Consider the following 18293-nt stretch of genomic DNA (forward strand, 5'->3'; position numbering starts at 1 on the left):
TACAGTGCAAAATATAAAGACAGTAGATGTAAATTTGAAAAAACTGATACATAACAATCACCACTTTACAAATTAACAAATAAAAATAAAACAAATAATGAGAAATAAAAAAATATCATTTTATTGGACTAATCCCTGTAAGCTCAGTCCCCATCCCCACAAACCACCTGATTCCATCCACACAAGCTTTGAATTGTTTATATTAAAGTATAAAAAGAAACAATATTCTGTACAATTGTCAATTTATAAATCAGCGTCTTCTCCCCACTCTCTCTTCCCCATTTCCCTTCAGCGTCCTCAGCCCACTCTCTCTCCACTTTCCTTCAGCGCATGCACATAAAAACAAGCAAGTAATTTTATATCATTTTCATTCTATTCATTCATAGAAATTAAAGTCTAAATAATGCCAGTCACATAACATGATTTACAAAGATAATTCCCTGCACAGTCAAGCCTGCAAGGATTACTAGATGTCTTTCAGCAGCTCCCCTCCCTCCCTCCCTCTTACCTTTGTGGCCAAGTCAAAATGATCTATCAACAATAAAATTTTAAAAAAACACAAACCACAATGTATGCATAGAATTGTTAATTATCATTCCTATTCCGGGGTTTTTTCAAAGAGGTCAAAGCAGATGACTCTATGCACTGTCACCTCAGTAACAACCATACAAAAATAGACAAATACCCCCCCACCCACCCCCACCCTTTTTATTAAATTACAATAGCAGTTTTTAGCGCAGGGAGCTGCGCTGAATGCCCAGCGCTGCTCTGGACGCTCATAGGCTCCCTGCGCTAAAAACCACTATTGCGGTTTAGTAAAAGGGGATCATATTGTAAAATATAGACAGCAGATATAAATTCAGACACATTTTGATCACTAAATTTAAAATAAAATCATTTTTCCTACCTTGTCTGGTGATTTCATGAGTCTCTGGTTGCACTTTCTTCTTCTGACTGTGCATCCAATCTTTCTTTCAGCCTGTATACTTCCTCTCCTCCACATCTCATTCCCTCCCCCAACTTTTTCTTCCTCTCTCCCTGACCTTTCTTTCTTTCTCTCTTCATGCCCCCTTTCTTTTTTTCTGTTTCTCTTCTTTCCTTCTGTCTCCCTGCCTGCCCCCTTTCTTTCTTTTTCCCTGCCCTTCCCCAAGCCACTGCCATCGGGGAACAGGACCCAAACTGCCACCAATGGATAACAGGCCCCAAAGTCGACGACGCCCCATACTCTCCCTGCTTCGGGCCGACCAGCATTCCTCTCCTCGACGTCAATTCTGCCATCGGAGAGGAAGTTCCGCCCAGCCAGGCAGCGATTGGCTGGCCCGAACTTCCTCTCCAACAGCAGAATTGACATCGGGGAGAGGAAGACTGATCGGCCCGATAGATCGCCAAGGCAAAGTAAGTACTGGGTGATCGACTCACTTTGCCTTGGCGAGCTACCTGTCAAATTGGGCACCCCTGCCCTAGGGAGAACACTCAGCTCTCTCCTGTGCACCCCCTTGGGGCATGCACCCGGGGCGGACCACCCCCCCCCCCCCAGGTACGCTACTGCATAAAAGTGAGAATTGCAAAGCTCTTTCAAAGTTAGAATACTATGAAACAAACTATCCCCCTCCCCTTCTACAAAACTGTAAAACAGTTTTTAGCGCCAGCCGATGCACTGAATGCTCTGAACTGCTCCCGACGCTCACAGGACATAAGAACATAAGCAATGCCTCTGCCGGGTCAGACCTAAGGTCCATCGTGCCCAGTAGTCCGCTCACGCGGCAGCCCAACAGGTCCAGGACCTGTGCAGTAATCCTCTATCTATACCCCTCTATCCCCTTTTCCAACAGGAAATTGTCCAATCCTTTCTTAAACCCCAGTACCGTACTCTGCCCTATTACGTCCTCTGGAAGCGCATTCCAGGTGTCCACCACCCGCTGAGTAAAGAAAAACTTCCTAGCATTTGTTTTGAATCTATCCCCTTCCAATTTTTCTGAATGCCCTCTTGTTCTTTTATGTTTTGAAAATTTGAAGAATCTATCTCTCTCTACTTTCTCTATGCCCTTCATGATCTTGTAGGTCTCTATCATGTCTCCTCTGAGTCTCCGCTTTTCCAGGGAGAAGAGCTCCAGCCTCTCCAATCTTTCAGTGTATGAAAGGTTTTCCATGCCCTTAATCATTCGTGTTGCTCTCCTCTGGACCCTCTCAAGTATTGCCATATCCTTCTTAAGGTACGGTGACCAATACTGAACACAGTACTCCAGGTGCGGGCGCACCATTGCCCGATACAACAGCAGGATGACTTCTTTTGTTCTGGTCGTAATACCATTTTTAATAATACCCAACATTCTGTTTGCCTTCTTCGCGGCTGCTGCGCATTGCGCCGTTGACTTCATTGTTGTATCCACCAGTACACCCAAATCTCTTTCAAGGTTACTTCCCTCTAATACTAATCCCCCCATTTGGTAGCTGAACATCGGGTTCTTTCTCCCTATATGCATGACCTTGCATTTCCCTACATTGAATTTCATCTGCCATTTATTCGCCCACTCCTCCAGTTTGTTTAGGTCCCTTTGTAGGTCCTCACACTCTTCCGTAGTTCTAACCCTTCTACAGAGTTTAGTGTCGTCCGCAAATTTTATAACTTCACATTTCGTCCCCGTTTCCAGGACATTAATAAATACATTGAACAGCAGCAGTCCAAGTACAGACCCCTGCGGAACTCCGCTCGTGACTTTCCTCCAGCCCGAGTAGTGACTCTTCACTCCAACCCTCTGTCTCCTGCCTGCCAACCAGTGTTTGATCCATCTGTGTACATCCCCTTCCACCCCATGGTTCCACAGCTTCCTAAGTAGCCGCTCATGGGGTACCTTGTCAAAGGCCTTTTGGAAGTCAAGGTAAATGATGTCTACAGGTTCCCCTTTGTCCAACTGGCTGTTTACCCCCTCAAAGAAGTGCAGTAAGTTTGTTTGGCACGATCTTCCCTTGCACTGTCCTCCAATCTGCAGAAACTGTCAGTGAGCAGAGCTTCTTACTAGAGAATGATACGGGGACAAATTTTTCCCCATCCACGCGAGTTCTTTTCCTGCCCCATTCCTGAAAGCTCTGTCCTCATCTACACAAGCCTCAAACACTTTAAAATCCTAAGCGTTTGAGACTTGTGCAGTTAAGACAGATTTTGCAGGGACGGCGAAATTGAGTTCCTGCGGGGACGGGGGAAAATTTGTCCCCGTGTCATTCTCTACTTCTTACCTACCACCTCCTCTGCCAGTCTTCTCTAATCCACCACCCAGGACGCCATTTGTGGGAGTGTTGAACTGTATTTAATATTACGATGGTGATCCCAAACACATTTGTTTGCTAGGACTTACGAAAGGGTTAATCCTGCCCAGAGTTTAACTTACACATCAATTTGAAAACCTGTGTGCCAATTTAGTAAAGCATATTTAGTACTAATTTCGGATACTGCAGAAGGAAGAATTCTCTGCTACCATTCAACAGCGAGACCTAGTAGCCATACTTTTTTCCTTTGAGATTCAGGGACAATGATTACAGACCTGAGGTCAGAAATAGGCTATGATATCAAAATCATTCAACTGACCCGCATTGGTAACAAAATTCATGGAGAGTGATCAAAATAGAGTTTATAAAAATACTCAGAGATATGGAACTCTGTAGGGAAGGCTTGAATACCTCCCTTGGGTGAAAAGTTCACCTTCCAGCTGGCGGTTTTTGAATTAAACAACTGTTTTCCAGCAGAGAATCATTTTGATAGTCACAAGAGCCATTTTTCAACTGCATTTCATCAGGAACCTGTCTGAATTACACCACTCGGGTCCCCTGACGCAGGGGGGACCCCCAAGTTCTGTTTAAGCTAAGTATTATTTCAAAATATATTATAACACACAGTGACTCTCAAATACGTTAAAAATCTTTATTATGAAAGTTTTTTTGAGACTGAATTAAGCAACATTCTGTGGAGTTAGTGATCAAAGTTTTTATAAAATCACAATGACTGGAAGGTGAACTCTTCACCCAAGGGAGGTATTCAAGCCTTCCCTACAGAGTTCCATATCTCTGAGTAGTTTTATAAACTTTATTTTGATCACTCTCCGTGAATTTTGTTACCAATGCGGGTCAGTTGAATGATTTTGATACTTTTTTCCTTAGCAAGGAACAGTGCTCCAATGCAGTGGTGTTTCTCAGGCTCTTCCTGCATGCAGGACTCACTGTGGATACCCTCAAACCCTAATGGCTGGCGTTTACTCCAACCCCAGCTTGGACTAGATCAGAGAAAGAGTTATGAAATGGAGAATCCCTGCCCCCCACCCCCATCAGAGTTCTAAATAAAGACCTAAAGCCCAAACAGAAATAAATTGCAACCCTTTTTTAAAATTTTATTTAAAAAATGGAAGGGCATCACTGAAACAAAACGTATTTGTTTATTTTAAAAATTTCTATACTGTTTAAAACTAAACGGTTTACAGAATTACATACATAATTTAAAAGCAAAATCATCATAGCAAATAATCTTAAAAAAATCATATTTACAAACTAAAACCATGTTTAAGAAGGTCATGAACTGTTCATCAACTTTGCAGAGAGGGCAGTTATTAACTAGAAAGAGGCATCTACAAATAATTGCATCTTAAGAAATTTCCTAAACGTGCCCTTTTCACGACATTTTCGTATTTGGCCCACATGGGGAGTTCCATATTTTAACTCCTGCACAACAAAAAGTCATTAGGAAACACCAAGAGGAAAACATAAAACATTTCAGACACTTCTAAGGATAATGAAATGGATCAACAAAAACCCAAGCGGTGTCAATGGAAAAATGGACGACACCAAATTCCTTCTGTTTTCAAGTAGTTTAACCCTTGCTCGACCCCTTCCCTGGGCACTTGTTTTTGTTTCACTGCACCAAGCAGAATCACTTTCAGCTCCAAACGCGGTTTGAGGTAGGCAGGCGTCGCAGAGGTAGCCACGACAAGTAATTCTGTCCTTCCAGTCAAACGACTCCCCAGATGGAGTTCTACGGGTGAAGGAGATCATCAATATAGGGGCCAGGGCACAAGTTAGACAATAGCCGTGGAAACTGATCAAGGTGGCGTTTACAGCACTGATTCAGAACGCGCATCCCACTCCGGTATGGCAAATATAAACAGACACCAGAGACAGCACGGCTTTCTCCGACAGCCTTGATTGAAGGGGGAGTAGAGAAGCTGCCTTTTTCCCAGGCATCAAAGCAAAGGAAACGCCACTTACCATAAACAAGGAGCAAGCAGCATGCAAAAAAAATCTATTATATTCTACCTGCTAATGTTCCTCAAAGAGTTCACCGCCTCAGCTGAGCAAGTGACCTGCACCACTCTATCCAACCTGAGCCACTGACAGCAGGAAGGAAGGCAGGGCATGGCCTTCAAAGAAGGAAATTAACTCAAGAGGAAGGTAATGTGAGCTAAATGACTGTGTCACGGCAGATTACCAAAAGGAAGACCTCTTTAGGAAACAAAACTGTCACCATGGAAGTTGAGTTTGTACAATATTCCATCAGTACTCGCAGTCCATAAAAAAATATCCAAATTCCTGCTACAGGGAACAGTACTGACTATTCTGGCTGATTTGTGGGAAAATAAGAAAGAAAAAAAAAAGCACATTTTGCTAGGTTTCTCTGCAACAAGGGTCAAACAGCAAGTTTACTGCCTTTTGGCTCTGAAATACTGGGAAGCCTGAAGTAGAGGTTAACTGGAACTGGTCTGAAATCCAAGTTCAGTCATTCTTTGGTACCTGACTAAAATGGCAATGTATTTTTGTCTAAAACCCACCATCACAAGTATCACCAGAGAGAGCGTCCTGACTGGACGGACACCCCCCCCCCCCCCCCCGGGCCTACTGTTTAATGCCCTATTTACAAAGGCTGAGCTCTCCAGCCCTTTCACCAAACATTACTAATATGCTAAAAGGTGATTTTTAAATTAGTAAAAACAGATGTAGGAATCACAAAGCAATCCCACAGAATCCCATTTACTTCTATCAAATACTTTTTTTTTTTTTTTTTTTTTTTTTAATATGTTTATTGAAGAAGCCCTGGCCTACTATTTAATGTCCTGGTCTAGTGGCATCTTCCAGGCAGGAGGCTTCTCAGTCACTTCTGCATCCACTGGTTTCTCAGTCGAAATGTCTGTCTAGACTGCCACGGGTTGTCCCACTCTCTCTGTTGGGGGGGAGGGGCAAGAGGTGCCATTTTCAGTTTTGGCTTTGGTTTCAGCCAAAACAGAGTTGGAAAATTCTGGCTGCTGATTCGGTTTCCATCACCCTCTATCCTGAAAGGGCTCTGCAGAAGTCAACTATGACAGGACAGAATTCCTAGACTACAGAGAGGCATTACTTCCTTCTGCCCTAGAGTAGTGTGGTATACCAGGAGTAAACAGTGGAAAACACTAATAAAAATCACTACCCATTTCCCTACTCAGAATTTGATGTACCAGAGTACGTGTTCTACTATATCTGGCACGTCCCAGTGAATTGCAAAGGAAGCTGCTTTCTCCTTCATCTGTCAGTCTGCTTTCGCAGCCATGTGCTCTCTCTCCCCTCTTAGGTTCTGTCACATGACCATGCAGGTGTACACTTCTCCCTCCGTATTCACTGTTGTAGGGGATTAGCAAATACAGAAAAACCGCAAATACCTTTTTCATATGCTATTTGCTGTTTTCTATTAAAAAACCATCGTGAATATGGTGAAACTGCGAATAACATGGTGGGAGACCTGGCCTGTTCCTGGAGGAGAGGCAAAACACGGTGAAGAAAGTGCCAGGAACCAGCAATTTTCTCTGTAAACACTTGGAATCAGCGATTTCTCTATGCAAGCTTATGTAATTGGGGGAGGGGGAGGAGCCAGCAAGCTAAAAACCATGAATAATCAAAACCGCGATTGCTGAAACCGTGAATACGGAGGGAGAAGTGTACTTTGAGGTAGGCGTGGGAGCTGGCAGCCCACCAAATAAGTATTGCTGGTGCCAGCGCCGAATTGGTCCCCCTGCCAGTATGACTTCTTTATCCTTTGTTTTAAACTTGTAAGCCGAGCAGATCGGAGGTCTACCAGTAATCCATAGAATCACTTATAAGACAGCTCTACTTACTCATAAAATACTCATAAATGAAGCCCCGGCATTTCTAGAAAGATATTTAATATCATACTCCCCATTAAAATCTTTAAGATCAGAAAACAAAGCCCCATTAACAGTCCCTTTTTTAAAAGTTATATACTCTAGGAGAGACGTGATTTTTTTGTTTCGGCCCCCCAAATCTGGAACTTACTTCCACTTAATTTAAGAGAAGAAAAACTACTGAACAAATTTAAAAGTATCCTAAAGAGCTGGCTTTTTAAAGACACTTTTTAATAGATCAGTCTTACTATATTTTAGGGTAGGATGAGGAGGTTACTGAAATATGTGGGTATGTGTCTCCCATCCTGTGTGTACTAAACCAATATCTGATTTTATTTTTGGGGGTTTTTTAATATTGTAATTTAAGTTGCTCTTTTCCCTAATGTTTCAATGTCAATTAGTAGTATATATGATATATGTGGATTTTATTATTTTATCTGATTTTTATCTGATGTAATTCGCATTGAAATGAGATTTTGCGATCTAATCAAAGAATGTATTAAACTTGAAACTTAAACTTGAAACTTGCAGGTGGTCACATGAACATAAACTGAAGGGCATGTCACAATTGAGCAGACTTGTACTTTAAATAGCATAAGAAGCCAAAGACGGATTACCTCTTTTGAAGAGCCGGACACTGCGGGTGAGTTTTCGGCTTCCGAAGAAATACTTTCCATGACGAATGCTATGTGATCAGCTCCCAGACTTTTTCCAGACTGAATATATGGAGATCCAAGAAGCAGGGTCCATTTGTGCAGATCATCAAACAACTGATAAAAATAGAGAAGAAAAGCTTTGCTAGTGCCCATGACCAATGGATTACAAAGAAATGTATATTGGTACTAGATCCCAGTGTGTGTCACGTTAGGATAAAAACTTGCATTGAAAAATCTTGCATTGTAACTATGGTAAATTTAACCTATAAACTGTATATTATGTATATTGGTATTAGAGCCCTAGTATGTGTCCAGTTAGGATAAAACTTGTATCGTAAAACTTGTACTGTAATGGCAAATCATAACCTGCTAACTGCATATTATGTATTTTTAACCTGTTCTGTACAGTAGATTGAGAGCGACAGGGCTCAGTCATGCTATGTCAGACACATCCTCAAGCTTTAGAACAGTGTATCGCAAATTGTGTGCTGTGGCACACTAGTGTGCTACCCGAGATAACAGGTGTGCCACCAGATGCCGGGGAGTAGGATGAGAAGCGCCAGCTGACTGCCTACAGGATGGGCCTCTCGTGGCGAGAGACGCATCCTATAAGCAGTCAGCTAGTGCCAGCGCTTCTCCTTCTCTCCGTGCCTCTTCCCTTCCAGCACCCCCCCCCATCCCTGGCAATTCAGGACCTTTGCATATCATCTCATTGACGTCCACGCACTTCCGGATGCCCTCGAGCCATGGCCAAAAACAAAAGGAATTGACCCCAAAATATCCACAAAGAAGAAAATCCAGAGAAAACAAACAAACAAAAAACTCTGTGGAGTGATGATGTTCCTAAATGGACTTTATTTGAAAGTGTCAAAGTTCCAAAGGTACACTGAAATCATCCACATAAAATAATTTCATCCACATAAAAATAAATCATCCACATAAAAGCCTTAAAGGACCTAGTCCGCTAGGGATACAGGACCCAACACGGTCTGCGTTTCGACAAAAAGTCTTCTTCAGGGGTCCCTGGGGGTCCTATAAAGGTGAATACATGGGAAACAATTGTGTGGTGAGCCGGAAGTGAGACACTGCTTTAAGGCTTTTATGTGGATGAATTTATTTTATGTGGATGATTTTAGTGTACCTTTGGAACTTTGACACTTTCAAATAAAGTCCATTTAGGAACATCGTCACTCCACAGAGTTTTTTTTGTTTTCTCGAGCCACGGCCACCACGTTTAGTGCGCCACGGCTTCGCAAAGTTTGCAAGACACTGCTTTAGAGGGACAAAGTATAATTCCACTGGTGCTCCAGCCTCAAGCAGCAGACAGAGGGGAGAAGCCAAGAGCTTAAAGCAATCAGAAACTGCACTGCTTTAGTTTGAGGTGGGAATCATCACTAACCAGTAAAAATTTTTAAAAAATTAAATGCAAAAATTACAAGCTGGACTTGGTTCTTTCTATAGGTCATGTTGTCATACAACAGAATTTAATCTGGCGATATCAGCATTTTTTTTTTTTTACAACAGCTACAGACAATACAAAGGCTGAGCTCTCCAGCCCTTTCACCAAACATTACTAATATGCTAAAAGGTGATTTTTAAACTAGTAAATACAGACGTAGGAATCACAAAGCAATCCCACAGAATCCCATTTACTTCCATCAAACACTTTTTTTTTATGTTTATTGAAGAAACAGTGCAGAGAAAAAAAAAGAACAAGCTGAACCTATAAGAGCTTTAAGATCCTCTTCTCAGCATTTACTCCAAATATCATCTTTGAAAATTATTAGCACACGTCGGGCTACCTCGTTTGCAATTTTGGTCCCTACAATATGGAATTTCTTACCTCTTTGTATTAGGGCAGAAAACAACTTAGATAAATTTAAGGGAAATCTAAAGACCTACCTATTCCGAGATGCATTTGACTGTTAATTAGATTTGATTGCAGCCAGGGTTATTCTATAATCTTTACTCCCTAGCTTCCCCACTGTGGTTTACCTTCTATGTATTCTTTACTCTTAATTTGTAATTCTCCCCATTTTCCTATTGTTTCTAGTTGGTCATGTATTATTTTGTGAGTATTTATTCGTTTCTGTCTCCCCTTTTTAATTATACATTGTGGTGGTTGGTATGGGGCAAACTACGAAGACTACTGAAACTCATAAACATCTATTTTCCAAATGTTTATCGGGGGATTATTCAGCCTTAGAGAAAATCATTCATTAAAATGATAGCGGAGAAAAAAAAGCCTCATAGACAAACAGGTACCAAAAGGCAAGCAAGACTGTCTCTTCATATCATCGGCATAAAAAAAATACTCTGCTAATTAAAGGCTTTACGTCATCTATTGAAGAATATTTGCTGCCTCACCAAACCGTCAGATTTACAGGAATTACAATGTAAGTTTTTGCACCAGATGTATTGGGCACCCCAACGAGCGTTTTGGGCAGGTATAGCACAGAAAGCACAGTGCCCTAAAGTGCCAACATGATCCAACTACTTTGTATCATATGTTTTGGCAGTGTGCCCCAATTCAGCGTTTTTGGAATGCCGTGGTGGTGCACCTGTCGAGACTCCTGCATAAGAGATCACCTCACAGAGCCGATCGTTTATTGTTTTCCAATTTTCTCTCCCTGCGCACGAGTAGTGCAAACAATCGTTTGTTTGATCGAGGTTTTCTTTTGGCAAGCAAGTATATTTTACACCATTGGAGACGGCCACAACCCCCTTTGTTGACAGAATGGCAGAATACTGTATATGCCTTGCTGCGTATGGAACGCTCGGAAGTTGCGCGGTGGCGTTTTGTTCAGATTTGGACGCCTGTGTGGCATAATATGCCTCCAAGAGCTCGTAGTTATCTGAATATGTAATGTGGGTGGGTGGGGTGATTGTGTGCTTTACTTGTGACTTTGCACATTGGTTTGGGGCCACCGTGAAAAACAAACGAGTGTGGCTCATAAGAACATAAGAAATGCCTCTGCTGGGTCAGACCCGAGGTCCATCGTGCCCAGCAGTCCGCTCACGCGGCGGCCCAACAGGTCCAGGACCTGTGCAGTAATCTTCTATCTATACCCCTCTATCCCCATTTCCAGTAGGAATTTGTCCAATCCTTTCTTGAACCCCAGTACCGTACTCTGCCTTATAACGTCCTCTGGAAGCGCATTCCAGGTGTCCACCACACGTTGGGTAAAGAAGAACTTCCTAGCATTTGTTTTGAATCTGTCCCCTTTCAACTTTTCCGAATGCCCTCTTGTTCTCTTATTTAGCTCATTTAGCTCTGTGCTGTTAGTTGATGTTTCTATGTTAAAAATTCAATGAAAAATTGATTATAATTTTTTTTAAAACCCAACTCCACTATTATATAGACTGCTGCTTTCTCTAACTGCAAAAACAAAATCCTGCCACTTACACAAGAAAAACTTGCTTTGAGCAAACTACATAAGACTATATAGCCTATCTACTATACCTTTCTACTTTCTATTAGCAAAACAGGATTTGAATTGGCAAAGTTGGGAAAGGGGATTCGAGAACAGAAAAGGTGAGCGATAGATGATGAACAGAAGATGGGGATAAAAGAGTTGAGAAGTTCCTGGCTGAAACATGGGCCGCCACTAGGTACGAGACCCATCACATTCATCCATGGATCAGAGCCGGGTACCCAATAGCAAAAAGGGTCAAATCAGGCCAAGGTCAAAAACCACATCCCGGTCTCTCCGATCAACTTCTCATAACCTTCTAACGATTCCATCCCTGAAAATTATAGGCACCAGAAGACAGGATATGTTTTTGGTTATGGCCCCTCAACTGTGGAACTCTATACCACAGTACATCAGAGATGAAAAAGATTTCTCATCCTTTAAAAAAAAATCCTAAAAAACCTATCTTTTTAAAGACGCATTCAGCCTATCACTCACTGACCTGAAATCATAAGCTTTTTTTCTTTTAACATCTTTGAATTTTTACCCTTCCTCTAGTTTACTTCCCTATTGTTTTTCAACTCTAACAAGGAATTGTAACTTTTCCCCCCTACCCCTCACGATTTAAGTTAGTCCTATTCTGTAAATCTGAAATTATTTTATTGTATTCACTACATCGCTTAGGAAATTAAATAAGTGATTCATCAAACACCAATAAAAACTTTAAACTTGAGCAGGGGCTGAAGTAAAGGTTCCAGGAAAAGCTATAAGAATCATCACTGAACCAGTGAGAAAAATGCCAGAGCTGGGGCACCGTCTTGAAAAAAGCAAAGAAAAGGCCATCTGCACACCCCCCACAGAAATCTAATATCTACACCAGGAAAATGGTAATGTGGAGAGACCCAGGCACTTGCCTATCACCTACCTTTGGCCCATGCTCTTAACAGTCCCTGCTAAAGCAGCTCCTTTGTGATCTGCCTGCCAATCAGCTGTTTGCAACACCAGCTGGGAAGCCTATACTCCTCCCTGGGCAAGTCTCTTATCTGCACCCTTCTCCTCTACTGTCAACTCTAGACTAGGGCCTGGATTCACTAACCTGCCCGATCGGGTCCAATATGGGCAAGTTCAATGAATTCAGGAACGAAAAATATGCAGATGGGGGCAATTGGAGGATCGCCCCCATCTGCTTGCACGGATCGCTCTATAGCGATCCCCGCACATGCGCAGACCATCTGGAAGAAAAAAAAAAAAGAGTAGATCATTTAAAATAAAATAATGGAAAGCCCATCTTTGAGGCTGCTTTTAACTCATAACTCCCACTTGCTTGTAAAGCTCCCATGCCTGAGAAACTCCCTACTTGTCCTATTTGATTAGATTTCAAGTTCTACTGAGCAAAGACTGTCTCTTGAATATCTTAATATACAGCGCAGTGCTATAGAAATAAGCCAGCTGATTAACCGTTCCCCTTAACTGTATCCATGAAATCCTGTTTGTCTGTCTTGACTGTTTAGATTGTAAGCTCTTTTGAGCAGGGACTGTCTCCTTTGTGGATCTGTACAGCGCTGCGTGCATCTGGTAGTGCTATAGTAATAATTCATAGTAATAGTGTGAATAATTTCAGTCTTTGGGAAGCAGAGCTGAGATTGTGATGTCATAATGCCTCATTCCACCAATGAGAGCCAACCTCACCAGTGATGTCACAATGGCTTGATTGTCCTGTACTCCGCTCTGCCCTCCAACCCAGCCAGCTGATTAACCGTTCCCCTTAACTGTATCCATGACATCCTGTTTGTCTATCTTGTCTGTTAGACTGTAAGCTCTATCGAGCAGGGACTGTCTTCTTTGTGACTCTGTACAGTGCTGTGTGCGTCTGGTAGCCCTATAGAACTAATTCATAGTAGTAAACATCTTTGTTCTACATCTTCTTTCAACCCTCTGCAGTTCAGCAACTCTCCCGCCTCATGTTCCTGACATAGCGTGCCCACAATGGTACAAAAAAGAATTAGAAATACAAAATAATTACATTTCACCAGAGCAGCAGAATAACCTAGATTTGGCAAGACTACGTTTTAAAAGCCTTCTTGAAAGTGTAGTTCTGCTGCTTGAAGTCTGCAAACAGGGCACTGGGAAAGGAAGATGCTCAGACACTATTTCTTCTAATCTCCACACATCAGCTTCTCCGCACAGCTCCTTTGGATGTCAGCAACCCCAAAGGCGGCAATATACAGTTAAACAAACAATAACAGACAAAATTAAACTTTATTCCCCGATAGCAATCCATAAGACGAGCAACGCTACAGATCCATGCAAGGAGAAACTTAGGATTCGCTAATCTAGAGCCAACCAGCAATCTTACTACTACCACTATTATCATTTCTAGCGCTGTTAGACATGCACAACACTGTACATTAAAACAGTCAAGCGAAAGTCCCTGCTCAGTAGAACTTACAATTTAATCAAATCAGGACAAATAGGGGGTTAGGAAGTTTCTTGGGTATGGGTGCTTTACAAGCCAGTGGTGGTTATGAGCTAAAAGCAAACCTATACCCCAGATACAGAACATTCAAGAGACAGTCTCTGCTCAGTAGAGCTTACAATTTAATCAGACAGGGCAAATAGGGGGTTAGGGAGTTTCTCGGGTATGGGTGCTTTACAAGCCAGTGGGGGTTATGAGCTAAAAGCAAACCTACACCCCAGATACAGAACATTTGAGGAACAGTCCCTGCTCAATAGAACTTACAATTTAATCAGACAGGACAAATAGGGGGCTAGGGAGTTTCTTAGGCATGGGTGATTTACTAGCCAGTGGGGGTTATGAGCTAAAAGCAAACCTACACCCCAGATACAGATCATTTGAGAGACAGTCCCTGCTCAGTAGAGCTTACAATTTAATCAGACAGGACAAATAGGGGGTTAGGGAGTTTCTCGGGTATAGGTGCTTTACAAGCCAGTGGGGGTTATGAGCTAAAAGCAAACCTACACCCCAGATACAGAACATTCGAGAGTCCCTGCTCAGTACAGCTTACAATTTAATCAGACAAGACAAATAGGGGGCTAGGGAGTTTCTTAGGCATGGGTGATTTACTAGCCAGTGGGGGTTATGAGCTAAAACCAAACCTACACTCCAGATACAGATCATTTGAGCAACAGTCCCTGCTCAATAGAACTTACAATTTAATCAGACAGGACAAATAGGGGGTTAGGGAATTTCTCGGGTATGGGTGCTTTACAAGCCAGTGGGGGTTATGAGCTAAAAGCAAACCTACACCCCAGATACAGATCATTTGAGGAACAGTCCCTGCTCAGTACAGCTTACAATTTAATCAGACAGGACAAATAGGGGGTTAGGGAGTTTCTTAGGCATGGGTTCTTTACAAGTCAGTGGGGATTATGAGTTAAAAGCAAACCTACACCCCAGATACAGATCATTTGAGAGACAGTCCCTGCTCAGTAGAGCTTACAATTTAATCAGACAGGACAAATAGGGGGTTAGGGAGTTTCTTAGGCATGGGTTCTTTACAAGTCATTGGGGATTATGAGTTAAAAGCAAACCTACACCCCAGATACAGAAAATCCTTATGTGCCTACTTTCATTATCATTTCATCCGAGGTATAGTATAGGCCTAACGTGCAAAGCTTAACCACAACAGCTGCAAGAAGCACAACCAGGGAACCTCTCAAGCTACCTGGGACTCATCCACGAGGAAGGCTCTGTTGCCCATGCGCAAGCAGACGCGCTCCTCGCCGGCCAGGTGCCTGCCCCGAGGCAGCGCCGTGCAGAAGGTGAGGGAGCGGGTCCGGTGCAGCCTGCGCACTGTGCGGCGGATGAAGAGCGCGTAGCACGCGCGGAAGCGCAGCCACAGGTACACGTAGCAAAGAGTTATGAGCATGTTGCCGCAGAACCCGTGCTCGCCGGTGCTTCTTGCAACGGGGTCATTCCTGGCGGCAGCCGGAGGAACGGGGAAGGGGGGGGGGGAGAAACGTACCGGGACTGGCGGCGCACAGCTTCCCTGCTCTGCGCTACCTGTCACGCTACCGCCGGCCCACTTCCTGGGAGCGAGATGTAAGCCGCCCGTCGATTGGTCCCGCCAGGCTCTTCCCTCCCGCTGATTGGTCTGCGCAGCTTCCTGGTGTACGTCCCATGCCTCAGTGTTTCCTACAGAGCTTCTCGCTCATTGGTTGCGCGCCCGCTGGCGGTTAGTTCAGTCGCGTCGAGTTGATTCAGCTCGTTTCCTTCCTAGTAAATAAAGCGGCTCTGCTTAGCCGGTTGGACCTGCTGGAAGACAGGCCGCCGCTGTGCTCGAGCAGCCGCCCTAGACCCCTCCCCCCCCCCCCCTGCGCTACAGTCTGCCCTGGAAGCGCTCTTTAAACTGCAGGACCTGCTTGGAGGGGGATCTGCCCGTTCTCTGTCTGACATCCGCGAGCGCTTGATCCCAACAAACCCCCTGTTCAGCGTAAACTGCTCTTTTACCCACTTCAAAACATAATTACTAGAGTTACATATTTGTAGACAACAACAAAAGGAAACAAAATTTAAAATACTTGCAAAATAAATATTTAAGCTAGTTTCTCAATTCCATCCCCCTCCCCAAACATTTTAAATAGCAATTCTTTCCTGGTAAGGAGCAAGGACTGATGCTAGCCCTACTGCTGGAGGATCTTACCAGATTAGCACAAAACCGATCTCTTTTTAGATCTGTAATGCAACAAATTGCTAGGACTCGAGTATGAGTCGATGGCACCTATCTAAGCCCTGCAGCCTTCCCATTGACTTATGCACAGTGAGAGGTCTCTGCTCCTTCCCTGGTCCTGCCTGCCGCGCCCCTTCCCTCATACCTCTAGCCAAAGTTGTTGCAGCAGTCAACAACGTGCCCCTCACGATCCCATCGGCTCTCCCTCTGATGTCACTTCCTGTGCATGGCACCCTGAGGTGATGTCAGCGGGAGAGCTGACAGGATCGGAAGAGCACGTTGTTGACTGCCTCAAACAACTTCAACTAGAGCAGGGGTGTCAAAGTCCCTCCTCGAGGGCAATCCAGTTGGGTTTTCAGGATTTCCCCAATGAATATGCATGAGATCTATTTGCATGCACTACTTTCATTGTATGCTAATATATCTCATGCATATTCATTGGGGAAATCCTGAAAACTCGACTGGATTGCGACCCTCGCGAAGAGACTTTGACACCCCTGAACTAGAGGTATGGGGAAGGGGGCGCACACGTGGAAGGGATGAATAGGAAGAAGCAGGGGTGGAGAAGAGGAGGGGTGTCAGCACCCCCACCAGCATGGTGCCCAGGGTGGACCATGCCTCCCCCCCCAACTACGCCACTGGCTATGCATAATATAAGAACAGCCTTACTGGGTCAGTTTAATGGTCCATCTAGCCCAGCACTCTGTCTTCACAGTGGCCAATCCAAGTCACAAGTACCTGGCTAAAGCCCAAGGAGTAGCAACATTCAATTCAGAATCCTAAAGAAAGCAAGGTTCTGGAATCCCAAAGAGTAACAAAAGATTCTGGAACCCCAAAGAGTAGCAACATTCCATGCTACTGATCCAGGGCAAGCAGTGGCTTCCCCCATGTCTTTCTCAATAACAGACTATGGATTTTTCCTCCAAGAACTTGTCCAAACCTTTCTTTTTTAATATAATAATTTTTTAACATATTAACAATACAGACCAAAGTGGGCCACACATGTGTGTTTTTCACAGTGGCCCCAGGGTCCAAACCTTTCTTCAAACCAGCTCCGCTATCCACTCTTACCACAACCTCTGGCAACGCGATCCAGAGCTTAACTATTCTCTGAGTGAAAAAATATTTCCTCCTATTAATTTTAAAGGTATTGCCCTGTAACTTCATGGAGTGTCCCCTAGTTTTTGCTATTTTTGATGGAGTAAAATCAATCCTCTTGTACCCATTCTACACCACTCAGGTTGGTTTTAGTCTCTTTTCCAATTTCCTTGTTAGTGGCGTGGTGAGGGAGGTTGGTACCCAGGGTGTCAGCACCCAGCATCACCAAGCCATGCGCCCTCCCCCTCACTTGTCCCCACCATGCCTTGCACCTCCGCCCCACATACCTCTTGAAATGTTTGCTGACACAGGCAGCAGCATCCATCTGCTGCTTGCACCAGCCTTGGCACCCTTCTGACCTCATGTTCTGGTCCTGAGACCAAAAAGCAACATCAGAAGGGAGCCGAGGTTGGCGCGAGCAGCAAGTGGAAGATGCTACTTGTGTCAGTGAACTTTTAAAAAGGTACATGGGGGGCACAGAGGCGCCGGTGTCTCCTATGAAGATGGTTCCTGGGGTGGTCTGCTCCCCCCCCCCTAACTACACCACTGTTCCTTGTGTCAGTCTTCTATATTATTTTCCAGGTTTCCATTTCTTCTCTCCTCTTGTCTTTTCCTTCTCTACACTACACATCAGTTATTCATGAAGTGAAGATTAATTCATTTTGGATTTGTACTTTTATCTGACTTGTCATAATAAATGCCTCATCAAGATCATTGTATTCCACAGTCAGTTCTTCTTTTGCGCTTTGGACTTCCGTTCTTCGACTGTGGAACATCTGGGCTTTTGCTTTGTTTGCCCCTTCTCTACGACTGCCACTAATCTTTGTTTTATGCTTTTTTCCTTTATCTGCCTTTATATACACCTATTTGATTATAGAAGCCTTAGACCCCTGAAGAAGCCATTATTTGGGCGAAACGGGTCCCGTTGGCACAGAGGCACAGAGTGAATAATATACAGTGCATGATTGGAAAAAGCCACTACTAAAAAGATAAGTGCTTTATTGAAATTTTGTCTATTATTCTTGCACTTTATAATAGAAAACAAGTGGAGCTCAATGATTGATACTTATACCTACATGAGCCGTTTGAACAATCGTTTATGATTTGAAGGTGTAGGTATCTGAGAGCTCCACGGGTATAAACATTTGACATACCAGCCTATATCTTTTTGTCATAATAAATGCCTCATCAAGATCATTGTATTCCACAGTCAGTTCTTCTTTTGCGCTTTGGACTTCCGTTCTTCGACTGTGGAACATCTGGGCTTTTGCTTTGTTTGCCCCT

At 43.5% G+C, this 18293-nt stretch overlaps 1 protein-coding gene across 5 annotated transcripts in view; it reads right to left on the bottom strand.

The window, feature by feature from the left end:
- Positions 1-16087, bottom strand: part of HLCS (holocarboxylase synthetase) — a 181780-nt gene extending 165693 nt beyond the window's left edge. Inside the window, exons 1-2 of one of the 5 annotated variants that reach the window (XM_033949818.1) lie at positions 16057-16087; positions 7769-7921 (exon numbers count right to left, since the gene is read on the bottom strand). In XM_033949818.1, coding sequence (XP_033805709.1) covers positions 7769-7828 — 60 coding nt within the window. In that variant the 5' untranslated portion in view covers positions 7829-7921; positions 16057-16087. Of the gene's footprint in view, positions 1-7768; positions 7922-14906; positions 15186-15206; positions 15416-15884; positions 16009-16056 lie in introns of those variants that run through there. The other 4 variants (XM_033949817.1, XM_033949819.1, XM_033949816.1 and 1 more) reach the window with 4 other exon arrangements.
- Positions 16088-18293: the final 2206 nt, after the last annotated feature.

The sequence above is a fragment of the Geotrypetes seraphini genome, chromosome 6 (genome assembly GCF_902459505.1).
Source record: "Geotrypetes seraphini chromosome 6, aGeoSer1.1, whole genome shotgun sequence".
Lineage (NCBI taxonomy): Eukaryota > Metazoa > Chordata > Amphibia > Gymnophiona > Dermophiidae > Geotrypetes > Geotrypetes seraphini.